This window comes from Peromyscus eremicus, chromosome 10 (assembly GCF_949786415.1).
Source record: "Peromyscus eremicus chromosome 10, PerEre_H2_v1, whole genome shotgun sequence".
NCBI classification, from domain to species: Eukaryota; Metazoa; Chordata; class Mammalia; order Rodentia; family Cricetidae; genus Peromyscus; species Peromyscus eremicus.
The window spans coordinates 27,488,164-27,498,750 of NC_081426.1; the positions used below are offsets into that span (position 1 = coordinate 27,488,164).

The following is a 10,587-nucleotide window of genomic DNA, read 5'->3' on the forward strand; positions in this document are numbered from 1 at the left end:
CCAGCCGAGTTGTTTCTCTGAAGGAAGGAACAGAGCAAGGGCCCCTGTAGCTGTGACAGATCTCCAGGTGCTGCTCTGAACATCCCGCTATGTCACGCCATCTTTGTGTGGTAGAGTCTGGAATGAGTTAGCACTGTTTTCCTGGTGCTTTGTCTGACGGTTGAGTCCTCAGCACAGGTTCCGTGAGCCTGCCTCCTCATCTCCAGCTCAGCACCCGCTCTGCAGCCATGACATCACCGCAGGTTCTTGTGAATGTGTGACCTCTATTTGTACATACCCATGAGCACCTCTGCTGCGGGGTGTCCAGGAAAGGTAGGAGCACCCCGCTCTGGCATTTTTCAGGAACACAGCCTTTATTCAAATGCAAAGGTATCAGTGACACCAGAGGGCCAAGTTTCCAAAACTGTCCCTCTTCATCTATTTCTCCTGTGGTCACCCCTGTTTGAAGCCAAGAGCAACGTGAAGCTGCATCGTTGGCCTCCAGGAGCAGGTGCATTGGCAGCAGATCTGAGGTATCTGACAACGGTGTGGTTGTGGGGCTCACAGGCTTACAGCATCCTCTACCTGTTCCTGGCGTGCTTGCTCTCTGCATCAAAGGCAGCATCCCACCACAGTAATAAGTTACACGGGACATTGTGTAGAGCAGACCATAAGCCTCAGGGATCACGCGGTGGGAGAAGCAGCCTGTCTCTTACCTGCCGCTGAGGATCTCTGTGTCCAGAGCATTCATCAGCCCAGCCATGGTGGGAAATGGTGCAAAACTGCCCAAGTTCCTATCCCTGTCTGCCTGTGCCTCCCAGGAATGCTTTGTGGCCCAGATCTGAGTCCAAGGCTTGAGGGGACCCTAAGGGATGGCTACTGGAATCTGGGTTTAGACACAGTTATCGGGGGCACACTCAGCCTCTTCTTCAAGCTCGGGGCAGGGGGTCCCATTGTTAGCAGGCTGAACACGGACATAACGAGTTCTGCTCTTGGCTCCCAACTTTCCACACGGACCTCCACACAGTCCCCAGGATGACCACAGGGAAACCTCGCAGTCCAGCGGTGTCTCTGGAACTGGACAAAGCACAGGGGAGATCCAGTGAGTACTCTGTAAGGAGACACTTGGAAAAAGCAGAAGTGATCATCCCCACATGTGCACCCAGCCCAGGAGACAACTCTGCTCCAAAGTATGAAAGAAAGGCTTTTCTCAGGAGCATAGAGCAAGATGCATGATGGGTATCACTGATACAGACTCAAACAAGAGCCAAATGACTGGCTGGAGTTGTTCCTTCCTAGACATGACCTTCAGGAAACCTTGGGTAACTGCGGCGGCCTGAGTCCTAGGATCCCCCCAGCCATGGAAGAGGCATATAACAGTGAGGACCTCTCTGAGGGGAGGTGGCTCTCCAGCCGCAGTGACCTTCATAACTGACATTTCTGAAGTCCTACGAATGCCAGAAAATCCTTACCTCCCCACCCCCTCCAGAAGGTTCAAACAAATTCAACAGTGTTCCTTTTTATTATGTCTCCTCTGCTTCTACCATAGTCACGAATTTAAAAGTAATCCATTTGGAGTTATGGCGAAATAACCTGGTAATTTCCATTTCCTTGAGCAAAATGCAAATGTCCCTATATCCAGCACATGCTAAACTAGCCAGCCAGCCCCCAGAGGACAATCACCGACAGGAGCCCAGGAGCCCAGCCACCACCACTGGAGTCACAAGAGGACAGTGTGGTGCTGGCAGCAGCCGCCAGGCTGGCAGCTCCCAGGGCAGGACCTCATTTTTTATGAGTCCTTGTGCTGCTGCAATCAGTGTGTGGGACTCCCAGAAACAAGTCAGATGCTGGAAGAATTCAGAAAGGAACATAAGGAGGTTGGGGATGTCAGATATAGCGTCTGGAATATTCTAGTAGATGCAGTCCCTGAAACAGCCCTCTCCACAGAAGAAAGGGCGCAACAGGGCCTACAAAGACCCTTTGGAAAGTCGAGCAGACCCAATTTCCTCCCAGAACCTTGCCTGAGAGGGAGCGCTCACTCTTAGGCTGCCAGCCTGGATGAGGTACCTGAGCCCTCATCTTCCAGATGGGGCTGGAAGCCTGAGTCTTCCTGACAGTGAAGTAGCAGCTGAGGCTCAGCTTGACTGAAGGCTTGCAGCAGCCCTGGTCTGCAGAGAGAGCCTAGATCCCTGTGAGGATTCATCAAAAGTGAAGCAGGTGCAGGCTAGTGCCTGGTGGGAGCTTCCTGGACACACTCACCCCAGGCAAGGTCTGGCGTCTGCTTCTGGGAAGCCAAAAGAAGCAAGAGAAACTAATGTGGGCCATGCCAGGTATTCCGCCCCTACTCCACCGACAGACTGGCAGTCTTGAAGACATGAGGGAATTAGGTAGAACATGTCAGGTGGGCAGATGTGAGAAGCCCCAGCTACAGGCAATGGCTTTTCGGGGCAGGGAACACCTTGGGACAATGTACCATGTGCTGCTCAGATACACGGGGTTTGGGAAGTGCTCAGCTGGCTCCTGTGCCATCCAGTGGTAACTATGGGTAGAATTCCCTAAAGTTCCCCGTCACCAGAGATGTGGTCCCCAGCCAGAGCAGAGGGCTGCATCCACTCCCACCCTTTCCTCTCCATGTCACCCTCCACCCGCTGTCCTTGCCTGTCCTTCTTTTGCAGTGTCCCCTGAACTCCCAGCATGCTACCGTCCCACACCTGATTAGGTGGCTAAGTGCCCCAACGGTGAGGCGAAAGGACCTCTCCAGTGGCCTGCCTGCAACTGGCTCTTCCTACAAGACTGTACCATGTCCGCCCAGGTGATGCCACTGTCCAGTGTTCACAGGACTGTCCATCAAGATTGGGGGTGGGAGATACACACCTCAAGTGCCTGTGCTACACAGCCCATCAACAAGCTCACCCTCCTGCCAGACCTTGGCCTGGCCAATGCATCGGGGCAGAGACTGTCCTAAGTGGCCAGAAAACGAGTTGGCTGTTGAGCCTCCTTCAGTTCCTGCCAAAGGTAGGAACGGCTCTGAAGCCTGGCGGGTCTTGGCTGATTCCAGCTCCTTAAGAAAATAAGTTATGGCTTTCTGAGGGGGTTCTTGCCCATCCTGGGGCCTGCCAACAGATGAGAGGACTGGGGAAGCACAGCCTCCAATGGCCTCGTCGTTCTCTGCGCCCTCATGCAAGGGGCTGCTGGGCAGCTGACTGGCTGGAGGCTGCTGTGCAGTGAGGGAACTATGATTCTCACCCTCAAGGCACAGCTCTCTCCGCTCCAGCTGATACTCCCGAGGGATGAATGCCCAAGGTACCTATAAGCAGACTCTCAAATTGTTCATGGAAAGATGAGAACTCTAGACTGGCCCTGGTGAATTGGGAACTCTGCACTGGCCATAGCCAGGCAGGGCCCAAGCCCCCGTGGGAGTGTCCTGCTTCCTCCAATACCCTCTGCTGTCTTGGCCAGTGGAGGCACAGCTGAAACCTAACTCAGTGGATTTCCACTTCCGTCTCCATCAGCTGTGACATGCAGGTCACTGGGTGCATTTCTGATGCATAGTGCCTCCTAACTATATCTGGGGTCTTTTTCCGTTGTTCAGGGTGTTTCAACGGTAGATGTTGTCAAAGTTTTATCCACAGTATTTGAATCCACCAAATCCTAAACCTTTAAAAATTAATACCACCTCCTAAAGAGCAACAAGAATTCCCCTTTGAAATTGCTCAGGCTCAAGTTTCCTGTGACTTTGGAGGCCTGGGAGAGTCTGTAGACTCAAGAGACTGTGCTAAAGGCAAGGGCTAACCTGGGACAAAAGGAACTCACATGTTGTGCCTTATACTGGGCTTTAGGACCTAGTATGACCTTGGATGACATATACCCCACAGGTTCCAGGGCACACACTCACTGTGGCTTCTCTCCCTGATTCAGCCAGCGGTGACATGGAATAGTGCCATGAAAGAGGACACTTTTCCAGCCTGTCTACCTGGGTGGGGTTAGCAGAAGATGGGAAACATGGAAATTACCTGAGAGGCTGTCGACAATTTCATTGCCCCTGCTGGCCAGGTCCAGGGAAGGTGGGGCAAAGGCCCTGGGACTCTGCCGTAGTCGCACAAAGGTCACTTTGGCAATGGGAGGCAAGGACTTCAGGCGCGGGTAGTAGAATGAGTTTGCCGGGTGACTGGGCGACGAGGATGTTATCTGGATGATGGAAGAGGCAGCTGGCAGGGGGGTCTGGGAAGCCTGCTTTCCAGTGTGTGTTTGGCCTCCTGAGTCAGTACCCAGCATCAAGCAGGACAGTGCCAGCAAAGACTCCCAACTTGGGTCTCATCTGAGTGGCTCTCAAGCCCAGCGTAGCTGGAGGTGCCCACAGGACCTCTCCCCAAGACTGAGGAAGACCGGCCACTCCTTCTGTCTCCCAGAGGCAATGCTGCAGACATTTGTCAGCTGAGACATTTGTCTCTCGAGCGCCTCTTATACACCAGGACTACATATGCCTCCTCGCTGGAAAGGAAGAACCTGCCAGGCCCCCATATCTTTCTCTTCTCTCTACAGTCCTTCCAGATCCCAGGCAGAACAGCATTCCACTCTTAATCAGCAGGATTACTCTCTAAGGAGGGGTCAAAGCCTGGGGTGCCCAGAGGTCCACCTGGGGCAGGCCAGAGTCCTTGCCCTGTCCTCACAAATCCTCACAACCAGGCCAGCCATCCTCTTTGTCCCACCGAGTCCAGAGCTGCCTGCCTGCAGTGGGGGGCGACTGTGCAGCCTATGCAGTAGGGGAAGGGCTGTGAAATACTCACCTCAGTCACGGTGTCCTGTGGGATGGTGGCAAAGTTGGGGGAGGAGAAGGTGAAGCCGCTGTCTGTCCCTGCATCATGAGGGTAAAGATCGAGGACCACCTGCTCCTTCCAGCGGCCTCCCTCACACAGGTCCAGACTGTCAATGCCCACAAACCAGTCAGGGCTAGGGACGATGCGCACCACGAAGGACACCTGGATGGGACCAGAAGGCTCAGCAGCTGCAGCCTCAGGACGTGCCCTCTCCTCGGCTAGCCGTGACTTACCAGCGAGTGTCTAGGGTGCACCTCCAGCTCTGCAGAAGTCTGCCCGGTCCCGCTGGGGACAGCAGGAGCTGAGAATACTGTATGTACACTCTGGAGTTTCTCTCCCGCGGCTTCGATCTCTTTCATCAGTGCCCAGGCTTCACCGCGCTCAGCGAAGTCCCTCAGCCCATTGCTGACATACTCATTCTTTCTCCACATGCTGTAGTCAGAGCTGTGAGCTGCCCCTGTGCAAAGGCCTGACTGCGTGAGTAGCCAGCTGGGATGGGTAGCAGGGGAGGCTATGGGCTTCAATCTCATGTGGCTGTCCCCGGTGCATACTGTGTCCCCCCACCCACCCCAAATATCAGCTCCCTGGCTGAATGGCCAGGAGCCGCACTCACTCCTAACACAGAGAGACAGTAATATCCTTTATACTTATGTTGTTAGGACACACCTGGCTGGGTGATTGGTGTCCCACCAGCCTTCCTGTGACCACTGTGCCCTCCACCAGCCATTAGTACAGTGGGTATTTAGCAATGCCTTTTGTGTTGGAAGTTTCTTAGTTGAGAATGACCCGTGCTGTGTGCTGTGAAACCTGCAGGTACTGCCCCGTAGCCTCCCGGATGCGACAGAGGAGGAAAGATGTCCTTACCCAGCAGGGAGGACCACTGTGCAGGGGGCCGGAACAGAGGATACTGCTTGGGGAATGCCGTCTGGCTCCACTTGCCAGTGAAAGTGATGCTGTATCTAGCCAGGGGCCGGGCGGTACAGATGGATTCTCCCCCCAGCGGCTGGCCTGTGGTGGAGCCCAGCATGGCCAGGAGGAAGGCCCAAAGAGCTCTGTCCAGGGAAAAACTCACGTTTTCCATCACCTACAGTAGAGGGAGAGAAATGTTGGCACCTTTAGTCCCAGGAAGGCCCCTGCCCATGCAGCCCCAGAAGAGAAAAGAATGAACTCCCAGATTGGTGAGAGCCTGCAAACGCATTCCTGGGTCCCCAAAATGTTCCTTCGAGAGTTTCCCAGATTCCATCCAGGGAAGAGAAGGGCACCAGGTCATGGGGTACGTGGTTAGTTTCACTGCCCGTCTACAAGAACCTCCGTGTAACTTGCAGACTTACAGTCCCCAGAATCACGGCCCAAGGCACAGAAAGAACCTCAGCAGATTTACAGCTCTCTCTGCTGAGTGCAGCGTGCAAGAGCCGCACACCTCCTGACTGCCCCACACTTCATGTACTAGCTGTGCACATGACTAGATCAGCAAAGCTCAGGTCATGGCCAGCCCCCGGGGTAATCTCCGGAGTGTTACAAACTCCTGATCCAGGAGCACCAGGCCCTCTTTCAATGTGAACACCACACTCACCTGGTAGGAGCAGCCAGGGCAGGCTGCTGGGCTGGCCGCTATAGGACTGGTCCCAGAGCCCCACGATCCTACGTGTGCCCAAGGTTAGTGCCTCTGGCCGACAGAGAGGTCCCAGCTCCTCCTGTCTTCCGCCTCAGTGCCGGGGGTCCAGAAAGTGGCAGAGGGCACCTGAGACAAGGAAGCAAGAAGCTTTTCTGCTGGAGTGCTGCAGGGCTGTTCTCAAGCGTCCCAGAGTTCTGACTGCAGTGACCTGCTCCCGGCTGAGCTCACTCTCCGCCCCCTCTGGCTAGCTGCTGCCCTGCCCTTTCTTTGTCTTCCCCTCTCTCTCCGCCCCCCTCCCTCCTCTAACAAGCCTCTTCTGGGTGGTGGTTGCAAGGAGCTCTGTGTTCAAGGATAGGGGTCTGGGGCCAGAGACCACACTGGCGCCCGTCTGAACTTTGCCACAGATGTTCCCAGAATGTGGCCCAGACTTTCCACTTGACGTGTGTGTGTGTGTGTGTGTGTGTGTGTGTGTGTGTGTGTGTGTGTGTTAGGGGTGAGGTGCTGAGGAGCCCCAGGTCTACCAGCTCAGTTGTAGTAGGCTCTAGAGCTCTGGGTTTGAGGCATCTAGTCACTTCTTTCTCATCAGGGTCTGGGCTACACAGCAGTAAAGGCCCACACTGCCAGCCGAAGGAAATCTGAATGGCTCAGGTTGTCAAGGCTCCTCTTCGGTGTGCTTCCTCCTGGCCTCCAGGCCACTATCCCTGCTTTGGACGGGGTTGTAGATTCTGGAGTTTATTGTAGCTCAGTGTCAGGAAAAGACTTTCAAAACTACTGTGGAGCCTAGGAACTAAGCAGAGGGGAGAGTGGAGACATCTTACTCAGCCTCTGCCGGGTCCCCCACACACACCGAAATATCCAGAGAGCTGATCCAAAACACATTCTGGGTTTTGGAACAAGTTAATGTCTCACTGTCAGACAGACAGTGAGGGAGAATAAATAGAATCCACGAGGCTAGAATGCAAACAGAGCAGATGACTTCACCCTCATTTCAAACAAATAATGCCACCACAGAGCGCTAACTGTGAATGCAGCACTTAGGCTCCAGGCCTAGAGGCCAAAGACAAACCACTCCGGCACTGCTCAAGCTGTTGGTGGTTGGCACTGGTTACCAGGCTTGAAAGTCACCAAGTCACCTAAGACTTCTGTCTGTGTGGGTTCTAGCTCTCCACACTTATCAAGTCACAGCAAGTGCAAAGAAAACATAACTCACTTAAAATAGCAAAGCTACTCTGTGTTAACAGAAATTGCACAATGCCTTAAGCTGAGCACATGCATTTCACAGATTGATTAGAAATGTGGCATGGCTCGTCAGCAGTACAAATTCCTGAGAGAAGATGGCTAGACCACTGTATCTACCACAGCTCAATGGATGAGAATGCCGAGTGAAACCATGAAGACAACCCAGCCTGAGTGGACATTAGGACAAGGACTTTCTTCCCCTTTCCAGATAAAGGTGCCCTAAGGCAGCTTGGAAAATCCCACAGTCTCTTGACAGAGAACAGGCAGAGACAGACAGATGCTCTTCTGAGATGAACTTGACCTTATGGACCCTGAAGGATCTTTACCACTCCACACAAACACTGACCTTTGATTCAGAGGCCTCCTTCCCCTTAACCCGCCTTGTGTTCTGTAACTAGCTATGGACCATGCTTGTCACAGGATCCAAGTTTCTCACTTCTGACGGGAGTTCCAGGGGAGAGAGGGCCAGGACATCACAGGGTTCCTGGAGGGGGGACTATGGGGGCCAGGACGTCACAGTGTTGCTGGAGGGGGACTGTGGGGGCCAGGACATCACAGGGTTCCTGGAGGGGGGACTATGGGGGCCAGGACGTCACAGTGTCACTGGAGGGGGACTTCAGAGGCCAGTGCTGCTTGTGTTTTTTAAGCAGGTAGATGGAGCATGCACATGAAGCTAAACCTACCCCATCCCCCTGTGTGCGGAACCCTTAGGAGCAGCTACAGGGCTGTCCCTAGAACTAGCCAGGCCAGTTCCACTAGCAGGAGCTTAGGCTCCTAGGAAGAGGATTGGAAATGACGCCTGCCCAGCCAGGAGTCACTGTGGACAACTTGAGTCCGGCTCCTGCCCCAAGCCCGGCTGGAGACCCTAAGGCTCACTCCATTCCACAGGACAAGACGGTAGTGAACAACCCAGTCCAGCGCAGCAAGAGGCTCTTTTCCCAGCCTCCAGTCCACGAAGTCTGCGTGACTTGGGGAATCTACTGGTTTGTGCAATGAGAGTGGGTCAAAGCCAGTCACTTCCAAGCAGAGTTGCAGCTGCCAAGCCAGGGCTGCCCCAGGAGGGCTGGGCAGGAGGACAGCCAGGCAAGAACTCCCTTTAGTGGTAGTAGTATCCCCTTGGGGAGGAAAAATGCCTCAGAAGTTTCATGGACATGATGGGGCATGGGAAGGGTTCTGCCACGGCAGAACAACGGCTCTTTCAGAGCTTACCTCCACCCCTCCCTAGGTGTGGCACAGGCCCCTAGGCCTGACCTGGGCAGAGACATGCTCCCGAGCCACATCTGCTGACTCAAGCTTGGGATCCCCACCCACGGGATGGCTGTCTCCTGCAGTGCACACAGGCTTCAGGCATGTCTGGCTGCCAGGTGCCCCGGCTGTGAATTCTTCACCCTCAGATACCACACATGCCAGTCCCCCCAAACTCACTTGTCTGCTCACCGGCTCCAGCCAGGGCCATGATCTGTACTCTGTATACAGATGCTTTCTAGAAGCTGCCTCCATCCTTGGGCACCAATGGGGCCACCAGACTGACCCTCTCGTGAGCTCCCGCTCTCTTTCCTGCTAGGCACTGAGCAGTCCCAGCACTGGGTCTTTGCTTGAAGTCTCTCTGCCTAAAGAGAGCTCCCCCAATCTGGCTTCATGTCCTTCGGGTCTCAGGGAAAGGCCTGCAGCCAGCCCAGCCCAGAGGAGAATCTGCTCATTCCCACTAGCCTTTCAGACCACTTGAGGGCTTTACTCTCCATCTCCTGCAGAGGGGGACATCCATCCCAGCCTTGTAAGCAGCCTGAGTTTTGCTGCAGGATGTTAAGTGCTCACAGAGGCAGTAGCAGGCTGAAGGTAGACTCTGGACTAGGCTTCTGGGCACAACTTCTAGAGCTATGCAGGCCGCTGGCCTGCAAAGTTAGCTGCTGGTCCAACCAGCTCAGGGACAAGTCCCACAGGGCAGTGCTGCCCAACTGCCTCCCTCCCTGCGTGCTTCCCGCTCCCCTTTCCTGTCTCCCATGCCACTATTCTAGGTCGGATTTCAAATAGCACCTCTGACTCAGGGCCTGAACTATATCCAGTAGCCAAGTCCTGCATTCAGCCTTGTGGCCTTTGCTTTCTTGGAAAACACCTAAGAAGAAAGTGGGAACGAGAAACCCTAACACCCATAGCACCCACCCCTATCTGCTCGCCTCAGTCTCTGAGCTAATGCAAGCAGGGCCACATCCAGCTGCTTCCTGTCTGTGAGTGTGAGCACTGCAGCTGTATAACCCAGGAAGGAGCATTGAACACATGCCCTCCCAAATCAACAGAGCAACTCTTCCCCTCCTAGTGACCTGAGTTCCATCCCTAGACCCATGTAAAGGTGAAAGGAGAAAACCATTCCAGAAAATTCTCCTTGTGAGATCTCCATGGTAGAAAATAAAATAAAATAAATGTTGGTCTGGCCATCTATAGTAGCATTTGCCACAGTGTCTCTTCATATCTAACATAAGATGCCAGGACCTCAGCATTTTAAAGAGCGGGGGTTGGGGGGAGAGTAAGAGTGCCTGAAATTCCCTCCATCAGAGCAACAAGAAAACTGACAGAAATGTCTGGACAGAGCCAGCACTTGGTATGTAGACTGATGACATGACTGTTCCATGGTATGGTTAAGTGGAAGGCTTTTGTTGTAGACACAAGAGAGAGAACAGCCAGAGGCATCTGGAAGAGTTCAGAGCAGAAACAGAAAGAAGTAGAATGAGCATGGCCAGCCGAATGGACATGGCCAGGGCTATCTGTGAGAGAAGGGAGAATAACAGGGGATAAAGAATAGGGAAAATAGAGTTAGAGAAGCAGGAGGGGAGAGGGAGAGGGAGAGACAGAGACAGAGAGAGAGATAGAGACAGAGAGAGAGGGGGAGGGAGAGAGAGGGGGAGCATAGTGAGAATAGCAGGGTTATACGGAGGAGGAGGA

At 54.0% G+C, this 10,587-nt stretch overlaps 1 protein-coding gene across 1 annotated transcript; it reads right to left on the bottom strand.

Annotated features, from left to right (window-relative positions):
- Window positions 1-177: 177 nt before the first annotated feature.
- On the bottom strand, window positions 178-6,636 carry LOC131920648 (spondin-2). Its single transcript, XM_059275060.1, has 6 exons — window positions 6,370-6,636; window positions 5,661-5,880; window positions 5,030-5,253; window positions 4,767-4,958; window positions 3,993-4,167; window positions 178-1,056 (listed from the first exon to the last, which is right to left on the bottom strand). Exons 2-6 carry the CDS (start codon window positions 5,875-5,877, stop codon window positions 872-874), a joined length of 993 nt encoding a protein of 330 aa, XP_059131043.1. The 5' UTR covers window positions 5,878-5,880; window positions 6,370-6,636; the 3' UTR covers window positions 178-871.
- Window positions 6,637-10,587: the final 3,951 nt, after the last annotated feature.